Here is a 19,331-nt window from a genome sequence, read left to right as displayed (position 1 = left end):
TGGTCACCAGGGGGAGCCAGAATGCCTAGCTGAACATGTTGGTCCCACACCACTTCATTAGCAGAGCTGAATTTCTTGGTAAACGATTGGCCGCTTGCTGGCGGTTTAGTCTTTGCGGCTGAGGACTCCGAGAAGCAGCCCAACTAGAGCTTGGGTTTGAACCCGGGGTTAGAATCCAGACTAGCACAGCCCTGCTTCTGCTGAAACCCCTATCCACAAACCACTGTTGAGAGCCATCCCCACCGGCCCTGTCAGAGGGGGCGGAGGGGGAATGGTTCAGCTGCCCGCTGGGCCTGTGTGGTTATTGACCCCCATTGAGTGGAGAAACGGCAGTGTCTGCAAGCTTTTCACCATAAAATTATGGGAACTTTCTGGTTTTATCAGACTCTAATAGCAGCCATGCCGTCATAGGGTAAAGAGATGTTATCATCGAGTTTCTATGGCTTTTGCCCCTATTCACTTGGCAAACACTGATTGTGTTTGTTTTTGAACTGAAAATACTTTATTGTGCTTTCCGGGAAGGGCTGGGATCGGGTCTGTTGAACCTAAGTGTCTTGGGGTTTTATTGATGGAGTAATTTGCTGCTGTTTTGGGTGTTTTTGATTTTGTTTTGTTTTTGTTTTTTGTTTTTGAGACAGTGTCTCACTGTGTAGCTCAGGCTGGCCTCAAATGTAGCGTCCTCCTGTCTCTGCCTCCCGAATCCATGTGTGTGCCATCACCCCTGGCAAGAACACAGTGAGTTGGTAGGGCGAGGAGGCATGAGTGTGCAGCCTTCTCTGAGCCCCCCTTGTCCCTCCCTGGAGCACCTCCCCGAAAACACCACGGGGAGCCGTCTAACCTCTCCTGTCACAGGAGTCGCCCCACAGCTGATGAGGCAGGCGTACCGGTGGGACACAGGACACTGTGAAAATGCACTGCTGGGAAAATCACTCTCTCCAGGTCCCAAACAGGTGACGAATACTTTGAGTTAGTTTACAGAAGTCAGAACGGGTCTGAACTTGCGTCTCCCAAGAGCGAGCCCTCAAAGCTTGAGGTCCGATTACCACTGGCACTCGCTACAGTCTCGCCCCTTAAGGAAAAACATGCTTGTAAGCTGGGCATGGTGACCAGTGCCCAGCATCCTGGCACTGCCAAAGCAAGGCAAGAGGAAGGCTGCAAGCCGGAGGCTAGCCTGAGCTATACAGTGGACTATAGGCCAGCTTGGGCTACAAACGGAGGCCCTGTCTCAACCGATAATCAGACAAACAAGCAAACCAACAATCAAACAGCGACGGGCCGGGGACAGGGACCTTTGCTTCTGACCTGTGCTTCCCAGCCCCTGGGTCTCTATTGGCAATGCTAATTCTCTGCTTCTTCCTCAGTGCGCCCGCCTGGGCCCCGTCATTTCTAAATATCCTGCTGCAAACGCGTACACCATCCGGTCAGAGTTGGCTTCCAAGAAGGACTTCAGCAATTCCTGTTCCAGCATGTTCCAGCTGCCAACCTTCATTAAAGTGGTCAAATCTGAGACCCCCGCCCCAAACCATTACAATGTAAGGCCGTCAGCTGCCCCTGTCCAGTGCCCGTGTTGAAAGGGTGGGCTGCCAACGGGCAGGGAGGGGCGTGAGGCATGGGGAAAGAGCATTTTAACACTGAAGATCAGCCAGTGAGTGTTTGTGAACAAGCCGGGGTGGGGGTGGGGTGAACCTGGAGAGTGGGCAACAGTGGAGGGCATCAGGGAGCTGCAAGAAGCCCACTTCTCCCACTCACCTCTGTATAGACTGGCCTGTCAGGGACCTGACTGTCCCCTGCCCATCATAGCAGCTGTGTACTGACCACTTCAGCAGCTGACATATCCGTTCCCTTTTTAGAATTTGATAAGGAAAAAAAAAACAACTTTTTTTCTATATCTTAAAGTTGCCAGGGTTGGGGATTTAGCTCAGTGGTAGAGCACTTGCCTAGCAAGCTCAAGGCCCTGGGTTCGGTCCCCAGCTCCAAAAAAAAAAAAAAAAAAAAAAAAAAAAAAAAAAGTTGCCAATGTCTTTGCTGTTGTTGGCTTTGTTTTTGAGACAGGAACTCACTATGTAACTCTTACTGTTCTGGAACTTGCTATGTAGTCAAGGCTGGCCTCGAATTAGCAGAGATCTCTACCTGTCTCTGTTCCCTCAGTGTTAAGATTAAAGGTGTCTGGAATCCTCTGTGTGTGTGTGTGTGTGTGTGTGTGTGTGTGTGTGTGTGTGTGTGTGTGTGTGTGTGTGTGTGTGTGTGTGTGTGTGTGTGTGTGTGTGTTTAACAGTAGTGCTCTAGGCAGAATAGGATTCATGGGAAAGGGTGCCTGCAGGAAGTTTGGGCTCAGGTCTCTACCACTCTCTGTGCCTTGCCTAGGCTCCACCAGCTTTTTCAGAACTTGGTTTGTTGATCTGTAGAATGGGGATATATGTCTCTGCCTTCCAGACTTGATGAAGATACTCAGTAGGAGAACCTGGGTTAAGGAATCAGAACAGCACTTGGCACACGGGCCTGCGCAGTAGCCCTGGGGAAGCAGGGGTTGGGGGGGGTTGTCCTTGGTTAGTCATGGACTCTGTGGAGCCACAGCTATAAAATAAAATCAATGACACCTGCCTTGGGAGGCTATGAAGACCACAGACCCATGTGAGAGCTCTGAAGTCAAGGTGTGGCCCCCACAGGTGAAAATGGGGAAGGGCTGCATTTCAAAAGGCTGGTCTCGGACACCTCACTCTCAAGTGCCTCTTGAAACACGATTTGTAAGTCATCTGTATTTGTCTGTATGGCTTGTGCCCATCCTGTAAGAGTAGGCCAGTCAACTGTAACGTGCTCAGAGCAGAGGACTGGGTGGGGAAGGGCAGTAGCAGGGGGAAGGGGGCTGCTGGGTTAGGAATTGGCCGTAGAAAATTGAAGGGGCACAGCTGTGTCATTTAGAAACTTCTAGTAGCAGCATACAGGGCTAAGAAGGAATGGGCAAAATTAACTTTTGTAAGCTGTTACTCAATTAACCCAGCAGATCTCAGATGGCCTTGTTTTGGCGCCAATCACACATAGATAGATATAAGATTATTATTGCGATATCTCATTGGAGTCCGATGCGTATCTGCTCTATACAGCTTGCCTTAAATTTGGATCAGTCGAGTTTCCAGGGCTGATTGTGGCTACTGTCTTGAACATGCTGTTCTGGAGTGTTCCCCTGGAATAGCTGGCTGCTAATAATGACAACGTGATGGTGGCAGCAGGGGTTTGCGTGGCCGAGTCAGCTGGACCTCGAATCTCATAGTCCTTGCATTAATTTCTAAAAGAATTAATTATATTTAATGGATCACCTGGTTCTGGTTCACAATAGAGGATGCTAAGATATGTGTGGGTGTGTGTGAGGGGGTGGCGGACGTATCTTTGCCTTCGGTTTCCAAACTCAGTGCTTCCACACGCGTGTACAGGAACACTACACACACACGCACGCACCCACGCACGCACGCACGCACGCACGCACGCACGCACGCAGAGAGAAAGACAGAGACAGAGAGAGGGAGACAGAGAGAGACAGAGGAGAGACAAAGACAGACGAGAGGAGAGAGAGACAGACATAGAGAGGGGTGAGAGATAGAGAGAGGGGAGAGACAGAGAGAAGAGAGACTGTGTGTGTGTGTGTGTGTGTGTGTGTGTGTACACTTGTGTGTGCACGTGAAACACTTGAGGTGTTTTCCTCAATTGCTGTCTACCTTAGATGATGATGACGATGACGATGATGGTGATGGTGATGATGCTGGTGGTGATGATGATGATGGTGATGATACTGGTGATGATGATGGTGGTGGTGATGATGATGGTGGTGGTGGTGGTGATGATGATGACGGTGATGATACTGGTGATGATGATGGTGGTGGTGGTGATGATGATGGTGGTGGTGGTGATGATGATGATGATGACAATGTTTTTGAGAAAGGGTCCTCGGTGCCTGGCCGGCCAATGAGTCTCAGGGATCCTCCTGACTCTACCTTCCCAAGATGTGTGTCACCTTTTTTAAAAAAAAAGATATATGTGAGTATACTGTTGCTGTCCTCAGACACACCAGAAGCAGGCATAGGATCCCATTACAGATGGTTGTGAGCCACCACGTGGTTGCTGGGAATTGAACTCAGGACCCCTGGATGAGCAGTCAGTGCTCTTAACTGCTCAGCCATCTCTCCAGCCCCATGGCTGATTTTTTATGATGAGTGCCGTGGATGTGAATTTGGACGCCTATGCTTATGCAGTGATCCTTTGAGTGACTAAGCCATTTCTCCAGCTCCACAGAGCGCACCCATCTTGTTCACAATTCTTTTAAGGTGACTGAAAGCAGCACATTTATTTATACTTTGAACAATATACAACTAAGCCCTGTGGAAATCCAGCATACAGAGCTATAGAGTAGAATTTTTCTTATAATTATAATTTCTTCTCTTTCTTTATAAAGTGTGTGTGTGTGATGCATGCATACCTTAGTGCATCCTTAGTGTATACCTTGGAGACCAGAGCATCCATCCCTTGGAGCTGGAGTTAAAGGCCGTGAGTAATGAGCCACTTGGCGCGGTTGCTGGGAACCGAACTCTGGTCTTCAGCAAGAGCAGTGTGTGCTCTTAACTGCTGAAGCACCCCCCCCATGCTAATTCCCTTATAATGTGGGTTCCCAAGGCAAATGTTGCCAAGAGCCAGGTGCAATATCTTCAGGGGGTTCACACACACACACACACGCACGCACACACACACACACACGCACACACACACACACACACACACACACCCCTCCCTTCCGTTTTGAAGTCACCCTGTACAGGGTCCAGGTGTATTTTCTGCTCGGCTACATCTGGGCTTCCTCTTGACAGCCCAGCTCTGTTCAGTGTTTACCTGCTGAGTATTTTCTTAGTCTAATGGAGAGATCTTCCTGTGGACTCACAAGTAGACAAAAATGTTCCATTTTCCACAGGTTTCTGTCTGAGGAAAGAACAAAGGTGGGGAACTGTTTTGTCTGCAGGAGGCTTTTCCCCAACCCAGAGAACAATGGTGGCGACATCAGGCAAGAAGCCCAACAGCCGTAATCGTAATCCCGTTAGCCATGCTGCGCACCGAGCAACTTGCCTGGCCTCAGTCTTGGGTTCTCTTTTGGAGTCTTTTGCTGTGGGAGCTGTCATTATCTTCTCTCTAGGCCTGGCCCTCTCCTGTCCAGTAATTAGCCTGCCCATCTGGTCTTTGTGTAGGAGCTCCCTGCGCGCAACCTGCCATCAGGACCCTGGGAAAAGCTACATTCCTCCACCGCCGTGAGCACAAAACCAAAATGCCACCTGCATTTCTCAAGAAACTTTTTTTTAAACAAAGAAGTATCAGGGAGAATCAAGCCATCCCAGCCCCCAGCAAATAGTTTCACTCATTCAGCAAATATTCCCAGCACTCTTGGACACAATTTTTATTGCTTCTGTTATCTAACGAACACAGGAGACTGACTACAAATTGGCACTCCAAATATTTGTCATTCGTGCATAACAGAAGCATGATCTCAGCCTTCCCTGTCCCCGAGACCCACCCACCAACCCCCATCGTTTCTAGAGTTCTGAACCCATGGGAGGTTCTCATATGTATATTGCATGGATCAGCTAAAATTCTTAATTTCTGGTCCGTCCAGAAAAGCAGAGAGAAGAGAGTGACTGCAGATTTGATTAGAATCTTGAGCGATAGGACTCTGGGTAACCCTGGATGGCGTGTTTAGCGCACTGTTTGTACAGAGAAGAATGCAGCCAGGGACCAGATAGGGGACATGTCCTGGAAAGGCAAAAAAAAATGACGGCAAAAGAAATGAGAACACGTGTAGCAGCAACCCACACTCAGCGAAAACCCTTCCCCCCCAAGGGCAGTGGGTGCAGCTGGCCCGTGGCGCCCAAGACCCCAGCACCGAGAAGAAACAACCCCCTTTTTCTGGATGGTTTGTGGTATCCTCCCCTGCCCCCAACAATGCTCCAGAGCAGAGTGGGGATCATCAGATGCATTTTACAGAGAGAGAGAAAACTTAGGCTCAGAGAGATGAGACTATCTGAGCGGGGCCACACAGTCTTGGCCAGGCAGGAGAGGAGCTAAGCCATTTTCCTCTGGTTTCACTGTGCCGTGCGCGCGTGCGTGCGCGCATGCTCATGTTTGTCACAGAGCACTTGAACTAGGTAGATGATAAGGGCACAGCGGAGCCATCTTTTTCAGCGCATGATGTCGATTCTCCATCCAAGAAGGCCAGGCTTAAATTTGGCTCATATTTGCCACCTGTCCCAGGCAGTGTGACAAAGACCGAGCACAGGCGGGCACTGAACATGCGGGGTGGATTTTCTCCCGCACAGGCCTCCATCTCCATCTGCAAACAGAGAAACAATGTCTGCGCTCGAGCCGGGTTTCTATCGAAAACGCCGAGAGGATTCGTCCCCTCCTCTGAACCAGGAGGGCCAGCACCGGGTAAGCAGCTGCTTGTCTCTGCCCTTGACTTTGAGTCCCTGCTATGGCTTTGGTGCTCTGGTGCCCACCTCTCTACAGGGAGCCTGTTCAGAAGATGCTTGGTTGTGGAGTTGGGGTCGTGGAGGCAGAGACAGTGCCGAACAGAGAGGATAAGGAACCCAGTGGTTCTGCGCTTGTCCGCTAAGCGGTCATCTTGGCCTTAGTCGTCTTGGCCTTCTAGGACCAGGCACAGCAGCGCTTGGACAGCAGGTGGAAAAGTGACCTCAGCAGGCCACTAACAGGGAGGGAGAGAGAAGGTGACACTGCCTCAGAGGTCACTTCACCATCTCCTAAATGGCCAGGTGCTGACTGCATTTATCTCAAAGGGAGTGTTTTGCCTGCCTGTGCCCGTAGTCCTGTACTTCTCATTTATGGAAGAAGATACTCAGGGAGTTACAAAAACCTGTCCAGTGTCACAAGGCACTAAATAGCACACCTGAGCCCAAAGGTGCCTGATCAAACCCCCGCTTCCCTTCTGATCCTTGGTGCCTTCTGGGACCAGGATCCAGTAACACATCTGAGCTTGCCTGTATTCCAAAAGGTAGTGGTACTCCTGGGTGCCCACACTTCCATCCCGGAGCGCTAGTCCCAGTAGATTAACTCAGAGGGCTCCAGAAGAGTCCTCATAGCCCGACCTCGACAGCCTTACCCAGCCAAGCCTGGAACTTGGGGCCCAGAACCCAGAGGAGGGGCAGGGAGGCGTAGGGTGTGGAGAAAATTGCAGGGCATGTCAGATTTCAGCAAATCCAGATTAAAGCCAGAAGATCAGGCTGAAGCTGAGTAACAAAACCAGCGCTAATTAGGAGGCTCAGTGCGGCCCCTCCCCCATCCTTGCACCATCCGCACAAAGCCCCTCCTTGTTTGTTTATACAGCAGAACAAAGCTGGCACCCTTGGGGTTTAGCCAGAGGCCCCACCACAGAGCCCTGAGACAGAGCATCCCAGTCACTAAGCCCTCTCAGAGGCTTCCAGGGTCCCCTCTAACAAAGAACGGGACCCAGCGGCTCTTCAATACAGCCGGACAGCCAGACCATTTCTTTTGTTCCGCAGAGGGCATCCACCCTCTTCCCTGTGCCCTGGAGATGATGGTGCTGACATCTTATAGCGTCAGCTGCGTTCTCCGAACCACTTTGTCAATAGAAAAGTGAAATCTGTTTAGAGCAGTCAACGTCTGGGAAGACAGAAGCTGGAAGAGGGCCTTAAGTGTGAGGCCAGCGAGGGCTGTAGAGCTCTAGAGCAAAAGGCCAGACAGAACACAGCCAGATCTGCAGGGCTTTAGAAACTTGAACTATCGTCCCTCCAAGGCCACCACCACTAAACTCTGTTCCCACTTTCCTGGATCCCACCAACTCGACTGAGTTTCTTTCCTGCCATGACCCCTCTTGGGCCCCGCCTCGTCCTACCTTGATTTAGTCCTGGTCACTTAGACATGGATGTCATTATGTCACGTGTACATAGACTTTTAAGTTTCGTGTGTATGTATTCATGCATGTCTTTAAAAATATATTAGTATGTGGCACCTGTAACCCCAATGTTTGGGAGACGGAGGCAGGAGGATTGTTAGGAGTTTCTGTTTTTGAAAGTGGGTGGGGCTAGGAGATGACTCGCTTGGCAGAGTGCTTGCTCTTGTCAAGAACAGGCCCAAGGGCTTGGATTCCATCACCAAGGGAAAAAGCCCGGTGGGGAGGCAGGTTCCTCTGATGTCAGAGTTGGGGAGGCAGAAACAGGAAGATCCTTGGGGCTTTCCAGCCAGCCAGTCTAGCCAAACCTAGGACTCTAGGTTCAGTGAGAGATCATGCTATGATGATAATGATGGTGATGGTGATGGTGATGGTGATGGTGGTGGTGGTGGTGGTGGTGGTGGTGGTGGTGGTGATGGTGGTGATAGTGATGGTGATGGTGATGATGGTGATGGTGGTGGTGATGATGGTGATGGTGGTGGTGGTGATGATGGTGGTGGTGATGATGGTGGTGGTGATGATGGTGGTGGTGATGATGATGGTGATGGTGGTGATGATGATGATGGTGGTGGTGGTGGTGCTGCTGCTGCTGCTGCTGCTGATGGTGACGGTGATGTGAAGGCTGATGAGATGGCCCAGCAGGCCAAGGTATTTGCTGTCTGGCCTGGTGACCTGAGTTCAGCCCTCAGGACTAAATGGTGGAGACCCAACTCCCTCAAGTTGTCCTCTGACCTCCACGCGTGTGCTGTGGTAATCTGTAAATACACAACACGCACAATAAGTAAACAAGTGGAAAGAATTGTAAAAAAGCAGAGGGGGATTGAGAAGTGGAAGTCTGGCCTGCACGTGCACCAGCACACACAGGCGAGCACACACTAACACACGTGTGAGCACACACACAGATAACTGAAAGCACACCCAAACAAACAAAACTCCCAAGCCATGCACAAGTGGCTTTCCGTGTCACTGTGGAGCTTGCCTTCCCCTGCTGACCTAGTCCCTGCCGTGCTGCCTGCTCCCAGCATGCCTCGCTCCCACCTCTTCTGTTGAGTGAGTCCCCTAGTTCCCGAGTGCTGGGAAGTGTGGAGCACTGTGACAGGTGTCGGTGGCAGCCTTAGGGGGTGAGACTGCTCCCTGCTCTCCCCTCCAGCTCAGGCCAGTCTCCCCTCCTGGGAACTCTGTGGACAAACAAGTAGATTTGATTGTGGTTTCTTAAGACAAGAGCATCAGGGGCTGGAGAGATGGCTCAGGGGTTAAGGGAACTGACTGCTCTTCCAGAGGTCCTGAGTTCAAATCCCAGCAACCACATGGTGGCTCACAACCATCTGCAATGGGATCCGATGCCTCTTCTGGAGTGTCTGAAGAGAGCTACAGTGTACTCATATACATTAAATAAATAAATAAATAAATAAATAAATAAATAAATGTTAAAAAAAAAAAAGACAAGAACATAGGGCACCTCTAGGGTAGGGGTTCTCGGCCTTCCTGACGCTGCGACCCTTTAATACAGTTCTGCATGTCCTGGTGGCCCCAACCATTGCTACTTCATAACTGTAATTTTGCCACTTATGGGCTATAATGTAAATACCTGTGTTTTCAGACGATCTTAGGTGACCCCTGTGAAAGGGTCATTTGACTCTCGAAGGGGCCTCGACCCACAGGTTGAGAAACACTGCTTTAGCAGGAGCTAGACTTTTTTTTCCACACAGCAGATTCTCAGTAATATCACGTAGGGGCTGAAGAGATGACACAGCGGTTAAGAGCACTTGCTGCTCTTCCAGAGGACCCAAGGTCAGCTCCTAGATTCCATTTCAGGTGGGTCACAGATCGGACCGCTCCAGGGACCCTGTGTGCCCACATGCAAACAGACACACCTAAAAATAACAAAGTTAAAATTTTCTTTAAAGAACCTATTGCTGGGGGGCCGAGAAGGTGGCTCCTCAGGTAGGGGTACTTGCTGTATAGACCCGAGGAGCTGAGATTAAATCCCTATTACCCGTATAAAAAGCCGAGCATGGACACACATGCACCCATAACTCCAGTGTTGTGACAGAGAAGTTTTGTTGGCCACCAGCCTAGTCAGTGAGAGATCTCTGTTTCAGGAAATAACGCAGAAAGTGGTAGAACAAGGGAAGGGCAACTCCGGTCTTGTGTGCACACAGATGTGCGTATGTGCACATACATACATACATACATGTATGCATAACAGACAAATGCAGAGGCATATACATAGACACACACAGAGATACATAGACACACAGACACACAGAGAAACACAGACACACACACACATTTACACACCCTTTTCTTATTGCACGAATACAAACTGTGAAGATAGTGTTCAGCTACTAGAACCTCCCAGGAGACAGTGCACGTACTCTATTGAGGGGGAAGTTGTGTCAGTATGGGCTGCACCAGTGTTGGGACGTCCCTAAGGTATCTGGCTGGCTGGAAGTCCTCTGGCTCGTTAATTCCTATCTCTGGGCTGCAGGGCCCCAGGTATGGTTTGAAACAGTGAGATCCAGCCAGCCAGGCTGCTCTGAGGCCCACAGGTTGAAGTGTGTTCTGCAAGTGGCAATCCTGACTGTCAGCCCACATAGGCAACCTTCCCAGTTGACCCGCCGAGGTGACACTGTCACCATGTTGCTGTGAAATGCCTGTGGCACTGAGGAACTGGTGGCAGGTGCTGCTTTCCCCTGATCCGGGAAGTGTCTCATCCCATGTCCATGTTCCTCTCTGTTCAGGGCATTACGATGTCAATGAGTCCCTGGTGAGGGAGTCGCCAAAGGTCTTAGTGTCCTGCTTCAAGTCCAAAACTGGCCGTGGATTAAATCCGACTTCAATAGGCCCGGGGCCTGGTTACTACAACCCGAACGATCAAACCAAGATTCTGAGAAAATCTCATCTCCCGTGAGTCCTGCGTTTTCTTTCTCTGGTAGCTCCAGGGGACCCTTGGAGGGGCAGGGTGAGATGGGCACCACTTAGCAGGACTCAGTCCCGGATGGGACGGGGTGGGGGTGGGGCGCCATGGTACAGTGCCCAATTAGCCATCAGAGAGTATACGACTTTAACTGAGTAACGCCAGTGTTAGGAACGTGCCTTCCCAAGCCAGTGGCAGAGTCACTGTCCTTTTTTTCCTAGAGGAAGGATCTTCAGCAAGGTAGAGGGATTTGCCTGAGTCCTCAAAGCTCACCTCCTGCCATAGAGACCCGGGTTTGAGGTGCCAGGCTTTTCCTGTGTCCCCCACGAAGCTGGCTTCTCCTGGGGTCATGGTGGTTCTGCTTTTATAATGTGGAGTCTTCCCTGTGCTGGGGGGAAAGACAGGAGTGGGGACCCACTCAGGAGGGGTGCTCTGAACAGGAACTGCTGGATCTGACCTTTGGCCCTTGAGCAGTACGCACCATATACTCTGAGCTCCTGTACCTTTATCTGCAGAGATGAATGGGTCTAATTCGTGTCTTCCAGGGTTGCTTTCAGAATTAAAAATTTGTCAGGCACACAAAAGGTGCACATGGTGACTTAATAGTCACACAAAGTTAAAGAGAAACAGAGCTGGGCTCGTTGGTGCACACTTGTAATCCTAGCCCTTTGGAGGCTGAGGCAGGAGGATTGAGAATTCAAAATCTGTCAGGGTTACATAGCCAGCTCCTGCTTCACCAAAGCAGGGGTGGGGAGGCCAAGAGAGACAACCATTTGAATTTTTTTATTGTTAATTTATGTGTAGAGGGGTTTTGCCTGCATGTATGCCTGTGTACCATGTCTCTGCAATACCCACGGAGGCCAGAAGAGGGCGATGGGTCCTCTGGAACTGTAGCCATAGCTGGCGGTTAGCTGCCTTGTGGGTGCTGGGATCCTAAGCCCAGTCCTCCGAAAGAACAAGTGCTCTTTGTCACTGAACCCTCTCTCCAGCCTCTCTATAAGCCATTTCTTTTTTTTTTTTTTTCTTTTTTTTTTTTCTTTTGGAGCTGGGGACCGAACCCAGGGCCTTGTGCTTGTTAGGCAAGCGCTCTACCACTGAGCTAAATCCCCAACCCCTCTATAAGCCATTTCTAATGCTGCTTTCATCTAAGAGACTCAAGGGTATTCGGGGTTTAAGGCTTCCTCATGTGGCCGTAGAGCTTTTAGAACCAACCTCATGGGTTGATCTTTTCACCGTCGGCGGCTTCACCTCCTATTCGAGCCTGTCTTGCAGGTCCAGCCATTGGAAGGGTGACTTCAGGGTCAGGGCTGAGCGTGTGGACACCTGAGCCCCTCCACAGAGGCAAGGCAGGGGTCAGGTCCATGGCTGCTGTGGGCTAGGCTAACCCAGGCAACTGGGAGGAGGCTGGAAACATTGGGTATCACCTGGCCATAAGCCTGGGGCACAGGGCGGGAAGACAGGGCTCTGTCAAGTCAAATCGGAGCTGGAGAAGGAACTCAGGCTCAGACAAAAGTTCCCTCTGTGATTCTGCAGGCTCCTTCCCAGAGGACTAGGATGGCTAGTCCCTCTCTAAAGGTCAGAGACTCATGCTCTCAGGCTGGCCTGAGCTGCCTCTGTCAGGGGTGGGGGTGGGGCAGCATGTTGCAGTAAGGGGCAGGCTTATGGGCAGAGGACTGTCCCCTATGGAGCCTCCCTGCCCGCCTTGCCTCATTGCTGAGGACTTCTCTGCTGTGGCTCCCGGGAAGCTGAGTGAAGCAGAACTTGGAAATAGTTCTTACTTTCTTCCCAGCTGGCCCATAAAAAGCCATGCAAATTTATGGGGACCATGTGGTGTTTTGATGCATTACCTAATGTTCAAACTGGGAGAGGCGTCTGCTGCCTCAGACATCTGGATCTTACTCACTACAGCTGAGATTATGCTGGACCCTGCGGAAGTAGGGTGCAGCTGCCATTTGGCACGGTGGCTCAAACCGGGTCTGGAAGCTTTAACGAGGAGGACCTACCCTTGAGCTCTCCGAATGGCAGCCGTAGGGCAGTGCCACACCTGAGGCGGCCACTTGCGCCTCATGAGATGTGGCCGAGGAACGTGTGGGTGTTCTCGTCCTTGACTCAAAGCTAAGAGGATTTGTTACACAGTTTGTCTCAGCTTGTGAAGCGAGAGCTGGGCAGTGGTGGCAAACGCCTTTCATCCCAGCACTCTGGAGGCGAGGCATTTGGATCTCTGAGTTCGAGGCCAGCCTGATCTACAGAGTGAGTTCTAGGACAGCCAGAGCTACACAGAGAAACCCTGTCTCTAAAAGCAGGTGTCAGCCAGGGTTTCACTTCTTGAATTCCTCAGTACCCACCCTGGGGATGTGACTCAGTGAGGCAGGGCAAGAGCCTTTGAATGGGGTCCTTCTAGGGCCCCCCACCCTGCCCCGCTGCCAAGCAGAGGAACACCTGGAGACTCCTCTCTGGCCACTTCCTGGATTCTCTAAGTCACCGGCTTTGCACAGTATGCTGTCCCGTCAAGGGTAGCTCCAGAGAATCAAGCCCCTTGGACAGGCTCCAGTTCAGTAATTATGCTCAGGCCCACCTCAGGTTCCCTGGGGAACGGGGATTGTCATTCACTGTGGGATGCCTCTTCCCAGGCAGCTATCTGTCACTGCTACCCTACCCTGCGGAACAGATACCGCATTCCACCCAGAGGCGATCACTCTCCCTTTAATGTGGAGAATTGTGAGAAATTGCCCCTTTATCCTTCCCAAACCTGGGAATCCCTGAGGCAGAGAACCTGTGTCTGGGAGTGTCCCAGGGGTCCTAGGTGCCTTCTACAAGTGACCTGCTGTGACCTTGAAGACATCCATTATCTCTGAGCCATTGACAAAGGGGTCCCTGGGAAACCAGAGTGTGCTTAGTCCTGCTGTGGCTCCTGGGAGAGTTTAATAGATGTTTTCATTCATTACTAAGTCAAAACCCATCAAGGGCTGGTCACACTGCATTGCTGGCCATCCTGGGCGTGGCCACTGAATCTCAGCGATTTCACAACTGCTCCTCACCACCAGGAGCGAGCTGTGGTGGGGGGGCAGGAGGGGGAATCTGGTGTCTGGACTCCATCCCCTTCGTCCCACCCCCTACCACCACCACCAGGGTTTCAGACATAGGAGAAGACGACAGTACCTGCCTTCATCTCTCTATCCCACCATCATTTCTAGGTTGTTCTCTCGTTTTTTACCATTCTCCCTGCAACTACCCCTCACAGGCCCAATGCAAAGTTAAAGGGAGCTCTCTTATTAATGGCTTTTCAGTCACGTTTGCCTCCTAGAAAGATCTAGAATAACACTGCTCCCATCCTGGCCTTTGCTCATGCTTCTCCTTCCTGTAGGAACAGCCAGCTCTATCCAATCTGCACGCACGCACACACACACACACACACACACACACACACACACACACACATGCACTCATACACACACAGAAACACAGACACATAGACACATATAGACACAGATACATAGACACACACACGCATACACACACTCATACCCACACACATACACACATATACACACACTTATACCCACACACATACACACATATACACACACACATACATGCGCATACATATATACATATACACACATACATACACAATACTCATATGTATACACGTACACACATATAAACACCTGTACACAGAGACACATACACACAGACACATAGACACATACACCCAACCCACACACATACATATATATGCCCACCCATGCACACGCATATACACATATACATACATAACCCCACACACATAGACACATACACATACATTTATACACACAGAGACAAAATCGCAGACATACACACACACACCTACACAAGCACACTCACACCCATCTGTGCGTGCACACACACACACACACACACACACACACACACACACACTCCAACTGTGCTTGCTTGCTTCTTGCCTCACGCTGTAGAGATGACTTTGCCCTTACTCAACTTCGAGGCGCCCAGCCCCATGCTGAACTACAGAGAAAAGCCGGGTGTGGGGATAAAGAAGGTAACGGAGCCCAGACACCAGGGAAGGGCTGAGGCTGGCTGCTCCCTCTACCACGTCCACCCCTGTGTGGCTGTTGCTGGAGTGCCCTTCCTCCCCTCCCTACCTGAAGGGTTCCTGCTGACCTCTTCCTGAGTGCAGGTTTGGATCTCCTCATAGGAATCACCTCTGCCCTCCTGTTTCCATAAGAGCTTCACAATATAGCCCAGGCTGCCCCTCCCCTGCCTCAGGTTTGTGGTAATCCTCCTGTTTCAGCTACCCAAGTGCTGGGATTGTGGGCATGTGTGTGGTCAGGACTTTTACGTTTCCCTTTCTAGCAGTTTCTGTTCAGCACAGGAGTGAAAGTTGTTGCTCCTAGTGCGTGGCCTGAGGTGGTCACTTCCTCAAGAACATGAGCAGGAAAGTGGACGTTCAAGCCACAACTGTAGACTACCCAGCCCTCAAGATCAGTGTCTGCTCAGAGAAGCCTAGACTCCTAAGTGTGCCTGACCAGAGCACCCTGCTGGTGCTCGCCAGAGAGCCTGGCATTCTGCTGAGGAAACGGGGCATTCCTAGTACTCCGAGAGGGGGCAGGGCGTCCCTAGTACTCTGAGAGGGGGCAGGGCATCCCTAGTACTCTGAGAGGGGGGAAGAGTGTCCCTAGTACTCTGAGAGGGGGAAGGGTGTCCCTAGTACTCTGAGAGGGGGAAGGGTGTCCCTAGTACTCCGAGAGGGGGAAGGGTGTCCCTAGTACTCCGAGAGGGGGAAGGGTGTCCCTAGTACTCCGAGAGGGGGAAGGGTGTCCCTAGTACTCCGAGAGGGGGCAGGGCGTCCCTAGTACTCCGAGAGGGGGAAAGGTATCCCTAGTACTCCGAGAGGGGGAAGGGTATCCCTAGTACTCCGAGAGGTGCAGGAAGGGGCCAGTCCAACCAAATGTGCAGGTATGTGATGTGGGCCCAGCCTGCATCAGCCTCTGGCGAGCAAACACCTCCTGGTCTTCCCTGGATGGGGACTCTTGGGCTTGGGGTGCTCCAGACTGACGAACAACTTCATCTGGTAGTTGGCTTGTTCCAGATCTGACTTCCAGGAGTCAGGTCTGTCTCAAAATACAGCCACTTAAACACACATCCATGAAATTTCTCAGGGTGCCTTGGGGAAGGGGTCACAGCCAGAACAGGGGTGAAGTAACATTTACTGATACAGAGAAAGGTTCTTGACCAGACCCTAAAGCCAGGTCTTCCTTGTGAAGCTGATAGGTACCTATTACCTCCTTCCGTGGGTATCTTTGTTCTAATATAAACATTTAAGCCAGCGGTTACAGAGGTCAAACCTCAGGTCGAGTGAGGTGGCCTACCATGGCCTCCCTAACAGTGGGCAATTCCCCGCACGGCAGAGCGGCCCTAGTGTGAGCGCTGACTACACACTGGCTCACTGGGAGATGCTTCACACACCTTCTCTGTTGTTTTTATGGCTCCCCTACAAAGAGCAGGGGTTCTCCCTTCCTGATTCAGATATAGGTCTTTGTATGACCCCACAGCCAGTCAGTAGCACGACTAGAATTCGTACTCCTTGTGGGTGACCCTGAAACCTAGACACCTCTGTCATGGCGCGTCTCCAAATCCTGGGACTAAAGGACCAGTTCTACAAAACCACGTCCCAGTAACGGGCTCTGATTGTACATACGTGTCTGTCTCTCTGCACACCAGCTCCCTTAGCAAGCCGTCGGTGTCCTGGCTCACCGGAGTTGAGAAGGTAGATGCCGGAAGTCAGCAGGGTCTTGGGAGCCAGATCTTCCGCACTGCTTTCTGGCATGGTGCCCCTTTCAGGAGAAACGTCAGGTGTGAGGCGTTCCCTTTGTACAGTGGCTCGACTCCCCAGAGGACCCCAGGACACCTGGTAACCTTTATACTGTAGGTTGCAGTGCGAGAACAGTTGTCAAAGGCTCTCTAGTCCAACTCCACCAGCTTATAAATACTTCCAGGATTGTCACGTGGGCTTGGACTCCAGCACGGGCCATTTAGCTTTATTTAATGACTTCCCTTTCCCAAAGGAAAGATGACAGTCTGAAACAGTTAAAATACAAGCAGCGAGTGTCTTGATCTAGATTCCCAGCCCCGTGCCTTTCCACTCCAGTCTACAGTCTACAGCCTTAAGGGACAACAGGCTAGCAGGGTTCTGGAATGTCAGTAGAAATCTGCCAGTTGTGGACCAGTGAATCCCTGGAAGGAAAGATGGGGCTTCCTGGTACCTGGCTATGCAGACATCACTAGTGGCTCATCAAAGCCTCTTTTCACCCAGGCATCAGTTCTCAGAGCTCCTGCCAGACTAGCAGTTAATCCCAGACAGCACATACAATCAGTGCTACCTGGGTTTCCCGATGTGCTCAGCAACAGATGTCTGGGACAGAGATGTGTCTGTGCTCTTACCACCCCGGGACCATGGTTTAGATACTACACCTCATTGAACCCAGGCAAGCCTGTGTGGTTTGGTTACCATTATACAGATGAGGAAACTGAGGCCCAGAGGTCCTAGGCTCATAAGCAACTGAGCTAGGATACTGCCCAAGGTGAGCCCCTCACAGACCCTTGGGGGAGCCCTGGCGTTGCCTGTGCTTTATAGACATTAACTTTCCCCCCGCGAGGCTGCTGTGGTGACATCTTCCCATTTTGTCTTTTCCAAAGGAAAACTACACTCCTGAACTTCTCTGCCCAACCACTGCCTCTACCCGAAAAGCCACCTCTGCCTGGTCCTGGTCAGTACGAGATCGTGAACTACCAGGGGCCTCCCAAGCACTTTATCTCCACGGCATCGTTTGTGTCCAACACCAGCCGGTGGCCAGTGAAGTCATCTAAGCCAATCCTTCCCGGCCCAGGTCAGAGAACGGAGAACCCAACTCTTTCCACAACAGTGTGCTGTTCTGAGGCCATCAGATGCCACCGATTTATGGGCTGTGTGCTAAACAGGTTCCAAGGGAGAGGTGGGCTTAGCAGGCCATTGGCTCACAGCTCAGAATACTAGAACGTTTTGTTTCTGAACAGAGAGGGGGCTTTGGATTTAAAACCATGGCTGGGGACGTGCAAGCGTTCAGAGCCTCTGGTTGGTGGTGACTGTGCTGCTAAGGTGTGCACCTCCCAGCCCTCCCCTGCCCTCTCCCTTCTCCTCCCCTCCCCTCCTCTCTTCTCTTCTCTCCGCTCCTTTTATCGTGTGTGTGTGTGTGTGTGTGTGTCACAAACACGCGTACGTGCACTCTTGTGCCATGACCTGTATGGATGTCAGAGGACAGCCTGTGGAGTCCGGGGATTGGACTCAGGCTGCCAGGCTTGGCAGTAAGTGAGTGGGTCATCTCAAAAGCTATTTTATTTTTTGGACACAAGGTCTCTCCCTGAAGCCAAAGCACATTGATTCTACTAGGCAGCTGACCAGGGAGCTTCAGGGATCTGCCTGTCTTCAGGCCACCAGTGTTAGGTGATACACGCATGCCCGTGACCCTGGCTTTCCCCATGGGCTCCAGGGAGCTAAGGTCCGTGCTTGTACAGCAGTTACTTGACTGAGCCATCGCTCGAGCCCCAGACATTGTTTTAAAAGGAAATGGTCACAGCATTTATAAAGTTCTCAGAAAACTTCTTATTCTTAAAGATATTTAAGCCTCTAGTCTAGACTGGCCAAGGAATTTTAAAGCCAGGTAAGGCCTGAAAGGTAAGCTGCCTCCCGCTTGGGACATTTGTGGTGGGGTAAAGTCTCCAGGTGGGGTCTCGTCTTAGGGTTTCATTGCTGGGAAGGGGCACCATGACCAAGGCAACTCTTATAAAGGAAAACATTTAAACAGGACTGGCTTACGGTTTCAGAGGTTCAGCCCATGATCATCATGGTGGGAAGCAGGCAGCACGCAGGCAGAGAGGGTGCTGGAGGAGCTGAGAGTTCTACATCTTGATCTGAGATCAGCCAGGAAGAGCCTCCGATTCCACCCTGGCTGGAGCTTGAGCACAGGAGACCTTAAAGCCCGCCTACACAGTGACACACTTCCTCCAACGAGGCCACACCCACTCCAGTAAGGCCACACCTCCTAATAGTGCCCATCCCTGTGGCCAAGTTTTGAAACAGATGAATCTATGGAGGCCAAACATACTCAAACCACCACAGGTCTCCTCCTGCTGCTGTATCTTGTTTGCGACAGACACCAGAGCCGGTCTGATGGAGTGGCTCTCTGATGCCACGTAGCTCCTTCCTTCCCTACCCATGAGCTGAGGGTAGATCTCCCTGACAGTTAGCATCCTGAGGGGTCCATTCCACCAAGATGGGCAGGTTCCTATCCCCAGAGATTCCACCCTGCAATCCACAGTGATGGGTGGTCTCTGGGCTCCCCCACCTGTCTGCCGCTCTCTAAAGCACACCTTACCTTTCTCTGACAATGGCAAGAGCTGTTGGCATGTGCAACG

General features: G+C 51.3%; 1 protein-coding gene across 1 annotated transcript in view; it reads left to right on the top strand.

Annotated features, from left to right (window-relative positions):
- Stpg1 (sperm tail PG-rich repeat containing 1) overlaps positions 1 to 19,331 on the top strand; it is a 33,594-nt gene that overhangs the window by 11,871 nt on the left and 2,392 nt on the right. The window contains exons 4-7 of the mRNA XM_032890998.1: positions 1,362 to 1,532; positions 6,348 to 6,459; positions 10,702 to 10,867; positions 17,577 to 17,767. Of these exons, the coding sequence (XP_032746889.1) occupies positions 1,362 to 1,532; positions 6,348 to 6,459; positions 10,702 to 10,867; positions 17,577 to 17,767 (640 nt within the window). The remainder of the gene's footprint in view (positions 1 to 1,361; positions 1,533 to 6,347; positions 6,460 to 10,701; positions 10,868 to 17,576; positions 17,768 to 19,331) is intronic.

The sequence above is a fragment of the Rattus rattus genome, chromosome 1 (assembly GCF_011064425.1).
Source record: "Rattus rattus isolate New Zealand chromosome 1, Rrattus_CSIRO_v1, whole genome shotgun sequence".
NCBI lineage: Eukaryota > Metazoa > Chordata > Mammalia > Rodentia > Muridae > Rattus > Rattus rattus.
The sequence above is the reverse complement of the archived record's forward strand: the minus strand, read 5'-3'. Positions and strand labels throughout refer to the sequence as shown.